Below are 23,222 nucleotides of genomic sequence, written 5' to 3'. Positions count from 1 at the left end.
AATCACTTATCGAAAGTCAAAATCTACAATCCACTTGGAAATGAATGCCTGAGAAGAACGGGTGCAAGAAATTCAGTGGACTTCTTGAAGAAAGAAAATATGTACCAGTAGGAGGCTGTTTTGTAGATGAGTAATTACAGGGCAGTTGTCAAGCAATATTTACGTCCTGGTTTTAAAGACTTATAATAGCTAATGCTTCACGGTGATGAATGCTGTTGGGGTGCTGCTAAGAATTTTAGATTTTTCTATCATCGTGAGTGGTAAGGCATTGAAATGGGCAGGCCATATTACTTCAAATCAGGTGAGCGTTTTGCTCTTCTCAACAATTTTTCTTATAATAATGTAAGAGTCCTTGAAAAATTCCAGATGGTGGCAGTGGCAAATTTTCCCACGAAAAATGTGCGTGTTTCAAAATAGTTAATTGTCCACGAGATTTAAGTGATTGTATCAAAGAGAATGCATAAAATTTTGATGAGGTTGGTATTTTTCATATAAACTTTGCTATCAATATGTCACTTAATAAAAAAAATATGTTTCTTGTAAGAATATATATAAAAAGCTACGTATATATATATATTTAATATAGAATAGCAGGTATATGTAAAGAAAGTGAACGTCCATATTTAAACAGCTGATGCAAGAATTTGTTCAGTTAATTAGCTGAAAGATAAATGTTGACAAAGTTGGGCCTTAATGAACTTGAGTCCGAACAAAGTGCAATCACTCACACAAACCGACAACTAGGAAATACACATAGCATATCTATTTACTGTGTGAACATAGTTGCAGAAACTTCACAACGATCGATCTTTCCAGCGTTCGGTATTTATTATCGCCTTACATTCCGCACCAATGACTTTCTAGTGTATTTGTCATACACAACGACTGACTTGCTATCGATAAAAATATGAAATATTGTTCATTTTATTATGCTTCCAATACAATGTACTGTTAAAGATGTATAAAACAAGTAACCATCCCACTAATTGCATGCCTCGAAAGCTAGATTTGAAGCAGTGTGTCAGAAGCCACAGATATTTCGACCTTAACAATCAAATATTTAGGACGACATTCGCGGGTATTACTCTCAGGAGGATCGCGACCTAGACTTGTGAGTATTACACTCGAGGCGATGAAAAGGGCAAAAGGCCCAAAGCTTGTTACTGTATTTTGAAACATAAACCTGTGTGTTTGAGTATACATTCGATTGTCGAATCGTGTTTACTAAGAGAGCCCGCGACAAGCAACATTCCATCGTACAATGAGTAATTTAAAAATTCAAAAACTCGTCGAGCACCGTGCGAGAGGTGAGGCGATCCTATGAGAACAGCTTACGGCTGTGCAATTTAGAATCTTTATGGAGTATGTTTACAACATCAAAACATACCCAAAGAGTAACTTCGTCAGAGTAAAATAGCAGCGAATGTTACAAAATGAACGGAATTGAAATTGTTTGCGCAAATAAAACATAGAGATAGGTACGTATTGGGAAGCTATTCCCTCATTTCCAATTCTACGTACATCGGAACAGAGGTAGCTAATACTCGTGAACGGTGAAGTACCGAAAGGAGTCTCGAATCTAATATGAATCGCGATGGGAAGAGGGAGTGTAATTCCTGGATGCGGACCTCGATTTCAACACTAATTGGTAAACATGCAGCGAACTGATACCAATAGCTCACTCGCTACCGATTTACCGAACGCCTCAATTATTTTTAAATGAAATTCTTTCGATTCATATATTTCCAACTATTATTGCGAACTATTTTGGCCGTGCACTGAATTGAGTCTGGCATTCGAGTACATATAAACTGTTTGATTGCAAATTAATTATTCAGTCATTTTTCGATGCCCAGTATGTTGCGGTTTGTATCGCATTTCGTACAGTTAATCACGCAACATCAACAAATACATATAAAATTTTTACAATATTTGCGGATCATGTCGGAAATATTTTGTGCATGTAATAAATATTAAACAGTTTTAATATGGCGGTTAACAGTAATTCTAGAAAAGTTTTAACATATTTTGCTTTAGTTTTATTAATAAAGCGAGCTTAATTATTATATTTACGAACTACGTACTTTATATTGAATATTCCGGCAAGGAAATAAGGAATTAAAGGCATGGTTATCGTGAGTACTCGTGCGTTGTAGTTTTATAAAAATAGCTAACAATTATTGAATATTAAAAAAAACCCGACTGAAACTACATAAACTGTAAAGTATCAGATAACTAAGAACTTAATTTAATACACCTCTTGCAAACCTATACCTTTATTATTAATAAAATACTATTTTATATTTGCTACCTATTGATAGGTTTTTATGTTGGTGCCAAGCCCTTACAAAACTTTGAGAACAAGTTTCTCACACACCTTCTAAGGTCATGTCTTGAGGAGCTCAGTTTTAAGATGTAATTCACTATCTTGGCAAGTTAAGATTTTTCTATAACGAACAGCTCCAATTCTATACAATATTTTACTTAAAATCCAAGTTTGAATCGTAATAATATATCATTTCCGATTCCGTTCCCAAGATTGATTAAGAATTACAACGAGAACACTTCAAATGAGTCCAAAGCTCTCGGCAGAATGTAAGTACAGGAGTTTTTTACTCTCGAAATTCACAAAGTTGGAATAACGTAAATAAAATTACTCTGAAGATATAAAGGGCTCTTATCTGCTTTGACCTTCCCTGATTTAATTCTATTACTTTTTTCATCGTAAGGACTTTCGTAATGAAAATAAATGAATATATTTGATTACATGGTGTGTGTTCTCATGTTGGGATGTCCTCAAATAATAATATATTGCCATTCATTCGTTCTCAATAGAATTCCGAAAGAGTGTATAGAAACGGGGGAGAAATGTTTACATGTAGTTACGCGAGTTGGGAAAGCGAAAAAAGTCCTGTAACTTTGCGGATTCCGAGTTCGCTTTGATACTTTTGCAAGTATGAAAATCTTGTTGATTAACTCTTCGAGTCTTTTAAAAAGTACCGTTTGCTTTTTATTTTATTTGAAGAAGAATTTATTAGCTGCATTGCGAGTTAATATTTCATATAGACTTCTTAATTAAAAATGAAACACGTTTTTCTTTTTGTGCCGTCGATGTTGAAGTTTTATATTTAAGATAAACAAAATTCTATAATTAATATTAATGTCCATTTATATATAGATAAACAGACTCAAATTATACAAGGTAAAAATTATAATTTAATATTGAAGCAATGATAATTATAACGGGAGGCTATGAAATAGATGGTTAATTATATCGAGAAAATAATTTAACCTATTTAGCTTAAAAATTAACTTCAGTCACATTTCCTGATAAGTTCAAAGGAAATATCTCGCAAGTAATAAATTTGCCGCTTAAATATAATTATGATAGATGGATTTATGAATAAAATCTTAATACTTTCTATTATCTATTGGTTAGTGGTTAGCCCACTGTATGATAAATATTTCTAAGTGAAAGATTCTTAGATATTGTTTCATTGTTTTTTTTTTCTTTTTTAGTACCATATAACTTGTATTCCTGCAACTACGTAGTACTATATACCTTATGAGTAATTAGAAGCACTTTTTTGATATCAAATTGATGTACGTAACTTATATATTGTAATCTATAGTCACTTTTATTTGTTAAATTGTTTTGATTGTGAAATACTACAAACATTATAATAAATATGAATGTTTCCGAGTCACAGGTGTATGTATGTATTTGTGTAGGATGTATATTGTATTAAATATGTACTTATCTTGCATCTATGTGTGTACTATGGTACAGGCTTAGTTTGGGGCAATATATACTATGTAAAAGTGTATTCATATTTTTTTTTCAGTTTCTAAGTAACTTTTTATTCATAGATCACATTAGATTTATTATAACAACCACCAACTTGCGCGTGGTATGTGATAGTGTAAAAACTGGTGACAAATAATTAATATAATTAATAAGATATGCGCATGAGATATATCGGGGCAGTAAGATTATGTTACACCCCTCACAATGCTTCTTATTCACTCTGACATTGCTGCGAATGGTTGCGCAGTAACAGTAAATGCGGTCTCCGAGGGGCGAATCGGAATGTAAGTGCGCAACAGGCGCGCGTGCCAACTTCACAGCGTTCTATGCAAACTCACACAATAATATCGACACTGAGCTGGTCGGAATTTCCAGACTACCGAAACTAGAACCCTTAAAATAATAATAATACAAACTTACCGTTTCGGACGCTGTGTAGCGACCGTTGCTGCACTCAAGTAGTGAAGATTCACTCACCTGGAACAAAAACATTATTTGTTAAATCAAACATTTTTATTGAAGTAGGCGTTACTTTGCGGAAATCCATAATTATCCAATCAATTTGAGTTTTCTTTAGTGTTAATTCCGCCAGTATTTGTCTTTTCAAAAAACAATTCGACACGTATTTAGCTTCTACACGAGACATCCTCAGGACATTCTGGAGGTTTCTGGCTCATTTGATTCAGTCTCGTGCCAGATTTGTCGACTCAAACTGAGGATGCCTCATGTAGAGACGAAACACGTGTCGAATTGTTCAAAGACAAATACTGGCGGAATTAACACAAAAGAAAACTCAAATCATTTGGAAAATCAAACATTCTCAGCGACATTTATCTATGATAATATGACAAGACGAGCAAGCAATGGTAAGTGATTGCTTGCATTACAATGCAGTGCCGCTTAGGATTCTTGAGAAAGCTAAAATTATGAGCGACACGTTTCATACACAAAGTAATATTAATAATAAACAATTGACTAACGCGAGTGTTACACATTAAAATAAAACACTTTTAAAGGATTACAACACGTAATTGTAACTGTCTTTTTGCATTACTTTTTTGCGTTAAAGTTACATCTTTATTATTATTTCAGTTAACCTGACGTTTCAAGACTTTCCAGATCTGGGGGACTGAAAACGGAATTCAGGGTTAACTAAAACAAAAATAAAAAAATTACGCCAAAATCTAATGCAAAAATACAGTTAAAATTACACGTTAAATTGAAAGTTGAATTCATCAATGTTTTATTATGCAAGAGGAGGATAAACGAGCTGTTAAGTTATCACCGCCCCCCACATTCTCTTGCAACACCAGTCGCGTAGCAACGCTTCGACGTATATGACGAGAGTTGTCAAACTTCAAGACATTGATAATTTCAACAGCTCCGTCAGCAATACTCGTAGCTTTAGACCCGGGTTCGATACACCTACCAGTGTAATGGAATCTTTTGGGTTTTGTAAAGTTAATGGAAATTTCTAGTAAGTTCAGGATCAAATCGAACAGAAAAAAAGGGATGGAAAATGTGTAAGCAGGATAAAAATAGTTAAAAGAATTTTCTAGTACAATTTAAATTTAAAGATGGAATGGGAGAATCATTTTTGCAAATGGAACAGATCCGGGGGTACTTAAGCTGTACTAAGCGTGGCGTGCGGCAGTTCTAGTTCTGACTCGAAAGTGTAAAGAAGAAGAAGAAGAAAAGAAGAAGAAGTGAAAAGTGGAAGTGTTCCAAGAAGAAGAAGATAGAAGAGACTTAGTGTTCGGTGCGGTGTGACGCGTTGAAGGTATCGCTGCCTGCAAGAGGAACAGCGGTAGACCGGCGAAGTGCAAGTTCAGAAAAAGTAAACGCAAATAAAGACTCGTTCCTATAAGCGGAGTATTATTTCCAATCCCTGACCCACTCTCGTGTCAATATGCGCTTAAAAGTATGAAAATAATTGCGTATTTTTATACAATCTGATTAATTATTATCTATCTAATTCTAGTAACGATTATTGTTATTTTTGTCGTCGGTGTCAGCCACCAGCAAGCACGAGCTTCCATATTAAAAAAGGATTATCAGTTCACCCAGTCCAAAGTTTTGAGATAGCAAACATAAAAAAAAAACATAGCGACGAATTAAGAACCTCCTTTTTTGAAGTCGATCAAAAACATCGTATACCGGATCAGCACTTGTTAATAATAGATAATTTTTAAAGACAGTTTCGTAGCCAATTTCGTGGTTCAAGACAATCACACATTTCATACATTCAAGTCTGCTGCAATCTCGCCTTAACTTCATTATCTTACAGAATTGCTAAACGTTCGATTGTTGGTCGAGGCATCTATGCCGGTTATTATGCATGCAAATAGCTATCCAATTGTCTACTCTGTCCACGGACCATAATATGTTCCTAAATTAATGACTTGATGAATGTATTACGCAAAAGATTCACGGGTTATTATTATTATAAGGTGAATTAAATCAAATAAATATAACATCTATATAAGATGTAAGCTAGTTTCCAATTACATGCTTTTAAGTTCACATAATATCATGAATGCAGTATTTTGTAATGAACTCGAATTTGGTTGAAGTCAGTAATTCTGTATTCATGAGTAAGTAAATGCAATTATAAGCCTTGCTAAGAATCATAGCTGTCTGTAAAAATCTTATATGAGATAGTGACTATTTTTTGCAAGAAGAAAAGAAAAAAATAAACAAAACATAAAAAGATGAAGACTTAGTATGTTCTTTTAAGAAAAGATTTCTTATAATATAATATAATAATAATATTGACACACAATATCTTGCTCCAAAGTAGGCATATAGCCTGTGTTATGAGTTCCAAGACAACGATATATTTAATACAATATACTTGCTTAAACATACATAAATACATATAAACATCCATGACTCGGAAACAAACATCCGTATTCATCAGATAAATGCTTGCACCTACCGGAATTCGGACCCGGGACGTATCGCTTAGTAGGTAGGACCTTATAATACTATGAATTGATTTTTTTAAGCACTGTTTGTTGAGTTCTCAATATAACTCAACCATATTAAAAACATGTTGATTGTGATTGCTTTCCTAAATAACTGTCAATTATTTAATGTACTATCAACATCATCATCATAAACCGGAAGACGTCCACTGCCAATCAACGGCCTAATAATAAAATAATAATAATATACTATAAATTTGTAAGTTAACACGCACTGAATAACAAGGATTTTCAATAAACTATTTTGGTTTACGTAACAGGCCAACGAGTATGCCGTTATTCAAGCTAAACTGTATCACGGTCAAAGCGCTGAGGGTAAATGATTTTGCATTAATAGCCGTTCCACACACAAAGACCTGCAAGAGAATGGAATCAAACGCCATACTAACAATGTATTGAAACCGAAATTGAATATGTTTCACACACTTCTACTACACAGATAGCACCACAACGTTGAATACGATAAAATGATTTTATATAACACTAGCTTTTACCCGCGACTTCGCCGAATAGTTGATTTGGGCAGTATTTTTTATTTGTTAATATACTCACTTTGCAAATAATACACAACAAACTGCTGTGGTTAATACATTTTTATTAGCTACCAACTATAGAACTTAAATCCCCCCTTTTTCACCCCACACAGGTCTATTTTTTAAACCGCTACAAGAAACATTTAACCGTATCATGGTGTTATCTTCTATAGTAGCGAACTATCATACAAACTTCCACCCCCTATTTCAACTCCAACAACAAGCCTTTTATTCGCGATAAAAGGTAGCCTATGTCCTTTCCCAAGCTCTTGTCTATCTCTGTACTAAATTTTATCATAATCGGTTCAGTAGTTTAGGCGTGAAAGCGAAACAAATAAACTTTCATTCACATTTATATTAGTAGGGATTGTAAGCCTAGAGTCAGAATATAGAATAACGTAACCAATAAATGGGTGATAATTTTTTTCATATACCATTCTAAGAAAAAATTGAGATATAGTACTTTATATAATTTTTTTTGAAGTGAACGCTTCTTTAGCGGCGTTAGTCACTTCTCTTGGGATGTGTATAAAATGTTAGACTCGCGTCAGGACACGTGACCTGATCGAAAATCCGTAAGACAGTCGTTGAAAATATGGATGAAAGTTTATTATTCTGAGAGATAAAATTTTTATGTAAAATAATTGTAATACGATGGCGCAATAAATGAATATTTTATTTAAACACAAATTATTCCCTAACCATTCCAATATATTCAAAAATGCACAACGTCAATGTTCAAGTTTTCACTTCTGCCGGCACTTCCGGAGTGCAAACCGTATTTTTTTCTATATAAGAGTGTCGGTAAGTGATGAAACAACCGACCATAATCATATGAAACACCAGTGGTCAAGAGATACGATGCCATTAAATATTAATGTTTCATTCCAACCGGTTCACAAACACGGACTTGATCACGGACACAGCTCGTAATATAATAAAAAAAACAGAAAAACAAATTACTGAACTGCCAAATATAGTAAAACCCGAGAGAGCACTAGTGAAAATATATAGCTCGTTTATAAGCTATGAAAAACATCATACAGTTACTGTATTGAAAGACATCTGACTGAATGAATTCACCTATTGAATTGGATGGGTCGGATTTCATATTGAAAAATTCTGTTGCTATACTAATGAAACTGCCTCGTCTAAAAAATCAAACTTGTTTTTTGATATAAAATACGTGCTTTTCTTTATGTTGTATGAAAAGTGCGGACAAGTAATTTAAGTTGGGCAAAAATTAGTTTTCTTCGTATTTGTACACTTAAAAATTTTACAAACCTAATAACGACACTTGTAGTATCAAAAGAATTAACCATGGGTTGCCCTTCTAAGAGGTATAACTGTAAAGGAAAACTGGAATACATGCCTGAATTTTCAATATTTTTCTCACAAAATCGTATTTTTTTTATTTTTAATATTATTATTATAACGTTAAATATTAATTCTTCTTCAGAATAAATTCATCATTTTACGGGAAAGTAAGTTGTACTCATTTATTTACTTTTGATCATTTGCAAAACTGAGAATTAACTGCCGGCCTTTCAGTATTTTACTATTTTAATATAAAAGGCAATAGAAGATATCAATAAAGAAGGTCAGTAAAAAAAGCTTATCCTGGCTATATCAGCAATAGAGAAGCATAAAGTTGGACGCAATTTTATACAGCCGGAAGGTGATTGCACAACTCTAAGCCTACGCTTCGTAAACAAAACTTGAGCGTGCCTCAACTAATTATTTCAGTAGTTAACTAAGCGCCTAGTGGCACCACGCTTAAACTGTCAAATGCTGTGTACAAGAATATACACAAAATCTAATACTTTACAAACAAAGCAAACACGGAAAAATATATACTGAATATAGATTCATAGTCGAATGACAAAGTAAAGGGACAATTCACGATTAATGGTGCATATCAGAAATAAAGATCAAAGTTAAGGTAATCTAATCGTGCAAGGACAAAATATATTATGAAAAAAGTTATGAAAGTAAGTTAATTAAAAACAAGGTCTGTTTTAATAATCTGATGTCGACTCACGTCACGCGAGGTTCTGAACTTAATAAAGTTTAAACAATAGGGAGATGCCTTGTCAGAAGATTGGAAGTAGAAATATCGACCCTTCATCAAAAAACCAAGGGAGCGTTGATAATGCTGTTAAGACTTACTGATTTTTAAGTTCGATTGTCGATATTGCAATAGTAGTATTTTTTTGTTACAATAAGGGACGAGACGAGCAGGTCATTCAGCTCATGGTAATTGATATGGGCAGGGTGCCATTACAATGTAGTGCCGCTCAGGATTCTTGAAAAACACAAAAAAAATCTGAGAGACACTACAATTGCGCTCGTCTCCTTGAGACATAAGATGTTAAGTCTCGTTTGCCCAGTAATTTCACTGACTACTACCCTTAGGACCAAAACACTGAAATGCTTACACATTACGGCTTCACGGCAGAAATAAGCACCGTATATATTATTTTTTATAAAAACATTTTTTTTTAAATCATGAAAATATACGAAACTGCACGAACTTAACTGAAACAACAATCACCAAACATAGTTCCCTATCATATTTTAGCCATCACATGTAAAAACATAATTCTTTAGTTTATCGCTATCTGAATACACATAATAATTGGAATTAAAGTAGCTAATAGATAGAAATTCAAAGATGAGGTCTACATAAAACGTACTTCTATCAAAACGATCTTTCTACTTAACAAGACGAGCAGAACAGAAATTCTTCAAAGCAGGGATTTAATAAAGGCCTAAGAAAAACTCGTTACAAAACTCCAATGGCCCTTAAATAGTTTCATGAAAGAAAGCGTTCCGATTCATTTAATCAAAGCTAAAGGAAGTTCAACTAATGTAACGAGATTTTGTCAAAATTCCTGAGGTAAATAAAATAGTATTATGGTCCAGAAAATTTCTAAGCTTATTCACGTCGATAACACCAATGTTTTATTGATTTCGAGATCAAAGAATTTCTTTATTCAACATTTCATCCAATCTTCCATTGTGAATATAACGCCAAACTAAAATCAAAATGGCGCTTGAAAATCAAATCCAAATAATAAGATATTGGGATAGCCATGATACAAATATTCATATAAAGTTTAAGATGTAAACATTATACTTTACTTGATTGTAGTGTAAATCTGCTGTGTATTATTTTATTCTCATATAATGCGAAACATTTTTTAAATTGAGCCATAAAGCGAAGTCTTACGGAGAAACCTGGCTAACGGAGGAGGGAATTTAATAAAGTTACGTGTATTTTATCATGAATTATTCCGGGAAGTATGTTTTGTATTTTTTTAAATTAATACCGGATGAATCATGTTATTATCTAGCTTTGAAAGATGAAGTATTTTTAAAAGAGTACACCATACAAATATTTTCTACGACGTTTTATAATAATGGTGTAATTTTAACATAAGACAAAATAATCGGACTACCAGGACTTTTGGTCCGATGATTGTTAACCCTCCGTATTATCCATCGATTTTTGTTTTGCTCTGTTTGAAAAGTTTGTTTGAACTAAAATTTACAAAATATGTAACATTTTGTATTCATGTTCCACAGAATATTTCTTGTAAATTGAAATTGAATAAAGTAGCTGTTTTCACACGAGTTTATAAAAAACAACACGAAGAACATAAAAACGCTAGATTTTTGCCAAAAACAATGCAACCCAGTATTGTATAAGAATTTAAACTAAAACTCTCCCATCTTCTTTTACAATGATTTATCCAAAACGCTACCGTATCAGGGTAGCTGGTGTTGAAATAAAGCTAATCCAAATAAACTATTTCTACTTATTAATCTAGGATTTTTAACTTTCTGGATATCAGTTCTGGAACACTCATAAGTGTTCAATTATGATAACTAAAAACTGAGTTATAAAGTTGAAGTCAAATATTTTTATTCATCATAACCGTAATACCAAGCGATATTGAAAGGAGATGATAAACAAACAGAGAATGAAAATGTAAATAAGCAGACCGATCTCATGATATAAGTATGAATAACGTTGCTGTGTAGTTTTGATATTTGTACTCGGAGTATTTGTTTATTGAATTGAAGGAGGCGATGACTGGGTATACTGTGATTCTTCTGAATATTGCAAACATGAGTAAATGAAAATAAATAAAAACCACAAAGCATCAACATTCACGCAAATGGAAAATAACAGACCCGCAACAAAACGGAAAGAGGACAAAAGATTAATTGAAAATCGATACAGAGACATAACATGCCGTATCTATCATAACACAGTTTTGAAGGTATTTGAAAATATTAGTTTGATCTTTTGCTATTATTAATCCGTAAAATAGCCTGCTGTATTCCCGAATCAAAATAATTTAGGAACCTTCAGGTAATAGAGCATGCTCCCATCTAAAAGACCGGCAACGCATCTTTTGGTTTTCGGTATTACAAATGTTATGGGTGACTGTTTTCTTATTTTTCATCAGTTGAGCCAATTCCATATTTGTCTTTATGTTTCTATAAAAAAAATCATTAAAAATTAAATCCAACCTTCATTCAGATGTTCTTTTATCTACGAAGTCTCTGTAAATCTACAGCTGATATATCATTACTTGTAGTTTCTATGAGTCTTTTTTTAAACAATATTTATCCTTCGATATTTGTATAAGCCTTTATATACTCTTATGTTATATATATATTATATACATTTGTTTGAATAAATGTATATTTATGTAAAAACAAAACAAGAATACATATTAATTATACATATACATATACCAGTGGGAGGCTCCTTTGCATAGGATGCTGGCTCGATTATGGGTACCACAACGGCACCTATTTTTGTCGTAAAGCAGTAATGTGTAAACATTACTGTGTTTCGATCTGAAGGGCGCTGTAGCTCGTGAAATTACTGGGCAAATGAGATTTAACATCTTATGTCGCAAGGTGACGAGGGCAATTGCAGTGCCGCTCAGAATTTATGAGGTTTACAAGAATCTTGAGCGGCACTGCATTGTAATGGGCATGACGTATCAATTACCATCAGCTGAACGTCCTGCTTGTCTCATCCCTTATTTTCATTAAAAAATACTCAACCTAAATTATAATAAATATAGCATAAGTAAAGTAAAATAGAAGAGACAAGCTGTTTATAAATTAATATATGATTTTTAAATAAATTGTTATTAGAAGTGGCTTAGTATTAGTTGTTGTAAAGCCAAAATTTTTAATTAGTAGTAATCAGATACAAACCCACTGAAAAGGATAGAATCAAGGGTAGAAAACTGGTAGTAAATCACAACAAACTTTGGACGGGATCCCTTTTGCTAACTTTCTAAATAATGGAGAACAATCTTTTTCATTAAAAATATCCATGAGGCTGATTATTAGGGAAGTAAAACGCCCGCGGAGAAGCGCGAGTTTTGCGAATACTCGATTTTCGTAAGATTTTCACGAGGTCAAACTTGGGAATGTTAACAGATAATTACTGGCAAGTTTTAGCAAGCACGAGACATTTAACAGATGCTTTTACTGAGAATGCGACCCGCGAACAATGAATGCTAATGAGATACATGCCCAAACGACTATCAACTTTTGTATATTGTAATAAAGCTACATTTTGGATGGATTTCAATTGAAATTTGGCCCTTTGGGTATCATCTTGAATATATTTGAAATCGTGTCTAAGGTTAATAAGATAAACTTCAACTTATTAGAACTGTTAAAGAAACTTATGCATATTATGATACTATTATTCAAATTTGCGACAATGTTTTTATAAAATTAACACAATGTTTTTGCGTTAATTATATTTCATTACATCAACTTCATTAAATAAGATATATTATTACCCAGCGCTTCAAAGTGATATGTATCTTGCAATAAAATAATCCTCCTGCAGTCCATTCAGAGAATCTGCGCATCTCGTCGCCCCAAAGATAGAAGCAATTTACATGAGTTGTAACCTACTATACATCCTTCCGTACGTCACGGCCCAATTAATTTTATACGGAAACGGATATATGAGCAAGGCGCAAATGACTTCATCACACGTATAATTTACCTGCTCCTCGTGGATATTGTTCCTACTGTTCCGTATTATTTCTAGCTTAATGCGTTGATGTCACGTAAGATTACGATTATTTAACAAGAATTTTTACAACGAACAGGCACTGGTTAGGAATTAAAATGAGAACCATTGGTAATTCAAGATCAATATTACTGGCCAAATTTTGAATGTTCGCTATATTGAAGAAGTTTTCAATTAAGATCTTAATCTATACAGTCTGCTATAATATACTTTTTTAATTGTTAATATAATATTTTTCATATCTTATTACAAAATTTATCACATAGCAAAATCCATTTTAAAGTCAATGTTATACATTAATGAAGTGTCACCAACGAATAGCACAATCACACACTGTTTTGAGGCTAAAAATAGCAAACAATAAGATGATTGATGTATACAAAGAATAATAACGGCCCGAGGATTGAACCATGCGGTATGCCCATACGCATTACAGTTCCGACTACCGTTCCCAGGGTACTATATCCCAAAAATTTGTACAGAGTTTGTACAGAGGGGCAGTCGAGCAAGAAGCTCAAAATAGCGTTAAACTCAAAAACTTAACGAATAGATCAAATGGTTTAAGCTCATACTGGGGCGGAGCAGACTGCAAATGAAAGCGATCAATTCTCTATCAAAAGATTTTTGCATACAATAATACTTAAAACAATGAAATAATGAAAACCAACAGGTGGACATTATGAATATATATTTATATTATTATTATTTTTTATATTGTTGTTATGGATTCTCTACACTCTCAAGCATTCAAACCAGACGAATCACAGGAGTGTGACTGGCCTTAGTGGCATTAGCGTCTTTATATGTGAATATTTCAGATGCATTATGTATAAAGGCTCATTAATTCAATATGCAACGGAAGGGCATCGGGCCGTATCGCAGTGGCATTTAACAGTGATTTGACATGCACTCGGCATTCGATACCACTACTAGTACGATTTCCTAAGTAAACCGTTGCATATTTGTATACGTACAGTGCACTGCATTACAAATCTGCTGTTTGTTTGACTGATATTGGCGAGATAGGTACACTGTAGATTTAATTAATTAGGTTCAGTGTTGTGCATTGTGGGAACGAAAGTGTTTCCAATTGACAAACATTGACAAACGTGCGTTCGTGATTCTGGAATTCTGAAGTCAGAAAAGTTTCCATCACTAGCAAACCGGTAAATAAAATAGTTTTTAAAAGGTTACAATGCATGATTTTTTTTACATAAGGCTTATGCGTAAAAGCCACATTATATTTATTTATCCTGACGTTTCGTTATCTTGCAGTATCACGTTTTCAGGGGTACTGTATATTATTATTAACTTACTTACTAATAACAATGGAAACTTTAAAAAAAACCTAGGTAACTAAATAGAATCTAAGCATTAGAAAATGATCTTTAAAATCCGACATAAAACATTTGCTTAGTTGGTATCTTTTTGGGTTGATAATAAATATATACGGAGTTTTAACCTAAAAGTTCTAATAGATGTAGTTTTACCCTAATAGTTCCACTGTAATTAATTTGAATATGACAAAGCAATGTTTTTAGGTTTGATTAAAATAATTCTCGTATCAATCAACCAGAAATAGAAAAGAATTGCGACACACTTCTCCAGTTTAATTTCACAATCGGCTCACACAGAAGTAGTTCTAAAACATAATACTATACAAAAAGGGAACGCCTGGTATTTTTCACTCGGCAAAAGCTTTAGTAGTAAATCACAAAGCACTCGCAACGCTTATGTGAACTTGGTTTATTTTTAAATGTAAACTTGCCAACAATAATACTATAGCTCGGTATCACTAAATCAATTAGTGCTGGAGATGTGTTTACAAAATGGGTTTATAGGTCAGTGCCAGTTTTACTTTATAATGTTTAAGTTTACTATCAGGACCGATAAATTACTGTATGTGCAGTTTCATCCGGAGTTCTGCTACCAGTCGCAAAATAGTAGAATTTGTACCATTGGTTTTGAGGCTTGTTCGCTAGTGTCAATAAAGGTTGAGAGCGATGTGATATGAGTCTACTAACAATTCCTTAAAAGTAATAATCATAGCTTTGAGGGTCATCTGCTAGTTTCATCGATTATTCCCTTAAGTTTTTTAGAGCAGAAAAAATGGTGACAATACGACAAAAGTGAAATTTCATCAAGACGAGGACAAAATACGAAATTAAATTTTTCGTGTTCAATATTCATAAATTATTAAAATTAACAATATCTATTATGATAAGTTTTGCTTTGACTAATCTTGCCCACCTAGTCTGATTCAGGAGACTTTACAAAGCCAAGCGTGACAGCTCCGTCTCATTCAGTATTCACAAAGAGAATAGCTCCGGGCGCCTGGAGAGGCGCGAACTTCAGTCGAAATGCTTTTTTTCTGTAGTATTATTGTATTTGAACTTAAAATATTAGTAAACGACATCCAATCACGCGGCTGTTTAGTAAATAAATGTCAAACTCAAAACAGAATCGGGCTATTAAAGCGAACCCCTTGTGGGAAACATTAAACAAATTAACCATGAAATCATATTCCTTCAGACGGTTATTCTAACGCCTCTTTGCTGTTATAAACTTTCACATAGTTTACCGCGAGCTCCCTCCAAGAAATAACATTAGCGGCGTTAAATATTAATTTGCTTACTCACGACAACCCACCTTTTGTTACTTCTAAAGTTTAAATAGCGATGAACAATATGCGGCTTCGTGCTACTATCTAGCTTTTGTCAGATCCCTTACCAGTTTCATTTTCTTGGGAGTTATTGCGCTATTTCCATTTTAATATTTTCCTTTATTTAAATATAAATAGTTTTGGAGCGAAATATGTCTGCTCTGGATTGCGGAGTCACTTATGACGTGACAAACTGATTATATTTCTTTAAGTTTTCGTTCAGTGTTTAATATATAATATTTTATTAAGAATTATTTAAAGGATGGAATCAATATCAAATTGTTTATTATTACTAATTCGTATTTATATATAGTTTTTTTTGTAAAACAACTAAGTACATTGGAGAAATATTTTTGATTTTATGTGAAATATTTTTTTACACCAGCTTACAGTTTTACCCGCTTCCGGAGGGATGGCATACAATGTCAATAGTTGTTAGTAAATGGCTTATATTTAGTACAAATATTATTTTTTGTATCTTTATTGTTATTGATTATATTTTAAAAGATTTTTCTTGTTAAATTTTTGATGAATAATAAATAAATATTAATTAAACAACAATACAAACGCGTAGTTTAAGACTCGCGAAATATAAAATATCGAAACGCACTGCTATTGGTTGAAGCGTGGTGTGACGTCAAAGTCTATGTAAACATATTCACTGGTATGTTTGTTAGGTATGGTTTTCAGTGAAATAAATTAAATATATTAATACGTACTAGTGTTAAATGTCGGATATAATAGATAGAACATCCATTGGACGATAAATCGTAAGCGGTGACACTCAGTATTGAGATTACGTGCTTCAATATCCGGTGGAGTGCGCCTCGTGATCCGTTGCTGGACAAGTCACCCGACAGATCGATCCAGTTAGTCCGTGAAAAATGAATCATTACGTGAGTTATGAATATTTCCTCGCGCATTTTAAATACTACGATGAATTTGGGTAATTTGCGGGTATAATGCGACGTTATAAAAAAAATAGAGGCAAAAATAGACAGCACGGCAGAAGTGTATGATGTGTCAATATATTATAGTAAATAATGTTATGTTATAGATCGTATTTATTATTGTTAAATTTAATTTTAAATTATTGTTATACTAATGTTTATAATTCTATACAAATTAAATCATTTATTTTTGTTTTAGTTTTCAAAAAAGGATGCAATGGGTTTGTGATCACTAGAATAATAATATTCATTTAATAAGCCTAACTTTGTAATAAATGCGTGTGCGGTGGCCGAGTTTAGCTGATCAAGCCTTTCACCTCAGAGCCTGAGGGATCTTATACCTCATAACGTGATGGATCAGCCTAACTCACTACTTACGAAACAAGTTTTCACTTCAAAAAATTTTGTAAAAGTTTCTGTAATCCTTTCAAATCAAGGATCCAAATTTTGACAATTGGTAGTGTCGATGTATTTTGCGTTTGTAATTATTTTTTTTTTACGTTTGTCTTTTGGAGTATTTTGGAATATTCTATTACGAGGCTTGCATTACAGTGAACTGGAGAGGACGGAGAAAACGTGACATGTAACGAAAAAGCGTTACGTTACTCTATACATTCGGTTCTATCAGCCGTAGTTCGGATATCGTCAGACGTTGGCCGCTTATATAAAAATATTTCAACCAATTTTATATGTGCTAAAGGTAAGCTAAAGTTTTAACTATCCCTTTGAGATTATATCAGTCATGTTGACCAGGTTGTAAGTTTTAATATAAATTTGTGAATCTGCGTTATTCTTTATATACCTAGTTGGAAGAACTAAATGTTTTTAATAAGGAAATTGATAAACTTATTAAGACAAACCGATGAATAAGCTTTGTACGATGTTTTGGTAAACTGGCAAAAGAGTCACATAATAAAGGTGGCCATACAGAGAGGTAACATTGCCTTGACCTGTGTAGCCGAGTGGTTAGCGATCCTACCTACTAAGCTAGAGGTCCCGGCTTCGAATCCCGGTAGGTGCAAGTATTTATATGATACATATGGATGTTTGTTTCCGAGTCATGGATGTTTATATTTTTTTTATGTATGTTTATGTAGGTATATTGTATTAAATATATCGTTGTCTTGAAACCCATAACATAGGCTATATATGCCTAATTTGGGGCAACATAATTTGTGTAAAGTGTGTCAATATTTTATAAAAAAAATTGCCAGCATACAGCAAACGTGTTTTTTTTTTTTTTCGTTAAAATAAATTACCATGAATCAAGAATATCTTTGCTTCATTTCTGAGTTGGAGGTATAATACTACACAAGGAATTAATTAATATTAAATTTATAATTATAGCAAATGACCCAATCAAGATCAAATAGACGCTTAACAATATTAAGCCTCGATGGATCAAATTAACATTCCTCAATCGATTAAATAGATTAACGCCAATCTCCCTAACGCAGGTATTCGATGAACGCGGTCGAACTGCAAAACTAGGAAACAAACCTATCACTTAAGCCTCGATAAACTATTACACTACATAAATTTATTCAGTACAGATCGCTAATACATCAGATAAACTTCCCCACCGCTGTTTGATAAGACACGGATGAACCAAACTCGACCTTATTGCTATCGAAAATCCGGGAACACTGTATCGGTAGGTCGCAATGAAACTTTAACTGTCAGCCTCTTTACTAAGTTGATTGGGACTTAGCGCGATCGCAAACTGGGCGTCTTTGATCTTCATCGTTGCTAATTAATTGGGCTAAAAGATTATATTGTATTGGTGGTTGATATATACTCAAACTTAGAAATTACTCAGTCATTATACAAATAAAAATTTTAAACAAAATTTAAGAAATCGAACCCGCGACCTCTCACATAAAATTTGATTTTAAATTTTATTTGTGAAATTTATCCCAGAAGTGACAGTTATTACTTTAAAGTATAAAAAATTGTTTACATTTGCCAGAGCGACATCTCAAGCAAATTTTTTGATATGCATTTGCAATATTTATTCTAGATCCTGTAGATGAAGCCACAACCTGAGAGTTGAACAAAGCATACAAAATTTATCAACGATACGTCACTCGAACGATTGGCTCAGTTGGAAGAGCGCTCGCACGGAACGCGGTCGCGGGTTTGAATGGCACATCGTTCATAAATTTTGTTTTAAAATTTTATAAGTTTTTTTTTTATGGAATAGTAGTACGTGATCCAAGCCATTCGGCATTGTGCCCGTTGAAATCACCCAAGACTACGATTTCAGCGAAGGGAATCTGAGCAAGCACGTCATCAAATGCCGCTTGGACGCAGTTTCGGTCCTCCACACTAACCTATGCGAAACATAGCGGCACTAGGCCGCTACTTCACGCCGGTATTCTGTGCGAGTGTGGTAAGTAACCCGGACGAGTCTGGCCCGATTGTGCTGACGTCACTTTCAAAAAGCCCGTAGTCGCCTCTTACGACACCCTTTTACCTGGGACTACCCTATTCTTTTTACGCCCCGGGGCAGCACAGGGCAGGTTATCACTTTAAAACATAACAAATTGTTAACTCAGCTATGTTAAATTCTCAGATTTTAGTACGCACTTCAACTACAACATTCTTTAAAAATAGAAACAAAAATAAACGTTGCTTGGCAAGAAATCGGCTTCTGGTTGTTGTTAAACCTTTTATTGTATTCATTATACTTCTATAACGTACCTGACTTAAAGCCGTTCGATTGATCTTATTTCATTCCTTATTATTCATTTAGGAATATTCATTTATTCTTCTTGTAGTTCTTCTCTTCCCTAGTCTGTCCATTAGTTTTGTTGCAAATAAAAATGTATTTTATTTTCATGACGTTATGAACGATTAAAAGAACTTATTTGAATTTATTTATTGAAGTCCCAACAATTTTTAAAAAATAATTCAATTCGAAAATTCTACTTTTGCCTTTAATGGAGACTTTAATCTGTTTGGCCACGAACCTATGTATTTACCTACGCACTGTTGACATGGCAAATTATGAATTTTAAAACTATATTATATGTTTTCTAAAATTGACCATAATTTGAAGTCCAAGGGATTCAGATCTAGGCAAGATGATGATCAGTTAGCTCTTATAAAGTAAGGACTGTTGACCTGTGACCAGGGGTAGAGTTCTGCTGGTAGCTGGAAGTCAATTGTACATTCTTAAAGGTGTATTTCTAAGAGATTTCACACCACCTTCTAAGACTCTCTCTTGATACATTTTGGATGAAGTGTACACTCCTTTTTGACAGAAATTTAGCTTTGTGACTACTTAATATGACACCCACTACCAAACGTTGTATAGTGTGGGATAATAACCACGTTGCACTTTTCTGACCACTTGTAAGGCTTCTTTGTAGCTCTGTTAGCATAAACTTTGTCATTTTGCTTATATATTTATTGTGCTTTTTAATTATGAAATATTTTTCATTAAAGTTAACATAAACACTTACTACTTCGAGTAATTGAAAATCTAGAGGATTCGTTATCAATGTATAATACCAAAACTGTTCAACATCATCCATCATTTTTGCAAAAAATATTTAACAACATGAATGGTAAATTTTAAATAAAAACCCAAAAACGAAATGGAACGCGTTCTGTTGCATGAAAATAGGCAATATTTGGAGACAGGTGTTTTGAAATGTAAAAGCTCGTAAAACTCAACTATAATATAATTTTTCAAAGCGCACCGCGTCAATTGACAACCGGCATCTGTGTGATATGGCATATTAAACGAAATATCGTTGTGTACATTTGTAACAAAATATTTTTATTTGAGGACAAAGTAACTTAGTAAGTTAAGTGGACAAGTCAAAGCTCCTAATGGCCCTTACTCCGTAATCGCAGCAATAATAACAGGATAATATTATTATTATTTAATTTATATAAAAAAATAACTATAGTAACGAATATAATAATAATAAATAGTATACTTAGTTTTTATTTATACAAATTTAATTTCTACCAAAATGAATGGACGATGGAATCCGCGACCCTTCGGGTTACCAAGATTTACGCACGTCACTCGGTCAAATTCAAATTCAAAAACACTTTATTCATTTAGGTCACGGAAATGACACTTATGAATGTCGTTTGGCTCAGTGGGTAAAAGCGCGCGGACGGAACCCGAGAGGCGTGGCTTCGAGTCCCGCATCGTCCATAAATTTTAGTACAAATTAAATTTGTACATTTTATGTTAGAAGTGAGTGATATCACTTTAAAAATAAGTTGTTAGTTTCCTTACTTCCTCAGAAAATTTCGATCAAAAATGAAATCTTCATCGGCAAACAATGTGAAATTTTTATGGGACCAAATGGCAATTATTCCGCATCAAACTAAGGCAGAATCTTGAAAATCGGTTCATAAATCCCAGCGTAATCATAAAACATAAAAAAATACCAATCGAATTGATAACCTCCCCCTTTTTGAAGTCAGTTAAAAATGAATGTGGAGGCTTGTGTATTACAGCTCAAATTATCACACATAAACCCAATATTGATATAAATAATTAATGACCTACACTAAACCGATTACGTTCGATTTAATTAAGTATATCGTTTACCCGTGACGTTTAATAGGCAATTAACGATTCTAAAGCGTTTACAGTAGGTCCAATACTCCTGTTTATATCCTGACACCTGAGTCCTGACCAAACAGCAGATACAGATAAGTGCCAATGTATTAAGGTATATAATAATTAATGAGCAGCTTCCTTACATATAAATCAAGCACGTTTTAAAGGATTAAAACGTGTTTAAAAATTGATTTTGAGCTAAAGTTATATTTTTATTATTATTCTAGTTAACCCGAAATTTCGAGACCTTTCCAAATCACGTTTTCAGAGAAACTGCGGGTGAAATGTGTAAAAATAGTTTTTGTCATAGTTGTTATTACGAAGTTTAAAGCCATTCATTGTTTCGGATAAAATAGAATAAAAATGTAACTCACACACAATTAGTACTAGTTACACAAAATCTAATGTAAAATCTCATTTACAATTACTACTACACGTGTTTAAATCTTATAAAGAGTTTTTATTTGCATGCGTAACACTCGCGTTAATCAAAGAAGATACTAGCTTCTTTATATTTTAAATTTCCTTTGCTAATTCTTGATTTACCATGAAGTTCGGTTTACACTCAATGATAATATTATATGCAAATAATATTAATATTATATAAAAAATATTTAAGCATTAAACAAATTAACAAACAAACAAACAAAAATTATTTATTTCGTGGGCATTACACTTGAAATATGTAATTTTTTCATACAGCTCGTTCGGAAGGCAGATTTCCTTAGAGAAGAACGAGCAAGAAACTCTAAGGTTGCTCTTTTCAAAACAGAATGGAATTACAGGTTATATTGATTATTACTAGTTATAAAATAACAAAATTTTGCTATATATAAATTTCAAATATAAACGCTCTTTTAAACAGCAAAATGGCAATAAGTTCATTGTAAAATAAATAAAAATCACTACATATTTTAAACAAATCCCTCAGCCGCGTCTGTCTGTTCGCGATAAACTCAGAAACTACTCCACCTATTTTCATGCTGTTTTTACTAATGGATCGATAATAATAATCGAAAAATGTTTTAGTTTATAATTTGTAAAGTTTTTTTACATATTTGTATACATCAACGATATTTGTTGAAGGTGATGGAAAAAAATAAGCCGCCTGGGAACTTTTGAAGAACTTTTCGAAGAACTATGAGATATAAGAAAATAATGTATGTTGGCATTGTATATCTTATATAAGTGTATAGTGATAGCATATGTCTATATCTTAAGGATAACATACTATATCCATTTTAATACTTTATAAATTGGCAATTATAAAGCGGTAATGTAAAAGCTGTTTAAAAATACGATACTAATACTTATGATTTTATTAATTCAAAATAAACTTTCTACAAATACTTACATAATTTTTTTTCCTATTGACAGAACAGACAGACAGCGTCTGTCGGGTTAGCTAGTATTTAAAAGTTAAAAAAAAATTGTAAGCTAGTACTAAAGATTATATTTATTTTAATTGCACTGTTTGAATGATTGTATAGATTAGTAAAATGCCGCATCCAAAACTAAACACAAAAATATTATTTTCAATTGATGTAAAGTTAAAATACGCATAACTGCGATACACTAGTATCATATTTTATTAACTAAATACAAGTTT

General features: G+C 32.9%; 1 protein-coding gene across 6 annotated transcripts in view; it reads right to left on the bottom strand.

The window, feature by feature from the left end:
• Positions 1-23,222, bottom strand: part of LOC126969419 (polypyrimidine tract-binding protein 2) — a 583,624-nt gene that overhangs the window by 191,630 nt on the left and 368,772 nt on the right. For 2 of the 6 annotated variants that reach the window (XM_050814836.1, XM_050814844.1), the window contains one exon: positions 4,229-4,285. The exons of the other annotated variants lie outside the window; for them this stretch is intronic. In XM_050814836.1, the coding sequence (XP_050670793.1) occupies positions 4,229-4,285 (57 nt within the window). The remainder of the gene's footprint in view (positions 1-4,228; positions 4,286-23,222) is intronic. 6 annotated transcript variants of the gene reach the window in all.

Source organism: Leptidea sinapis, chromosome 1, assembly GCF_905404315.1.
Source record: "Leptidea sinapis chromosome 1, ilLepSina1.1, whole genome shotgun sequence".
NCBI lineage: Eukaryota > Metazoa > Arthropoda > Insecta > Lepidoptera > Pieridae > Leptidea > Leptidea sinapis.
This window is presented reverse-complemented; position numbering and strand designations above follow the sequence as displayed.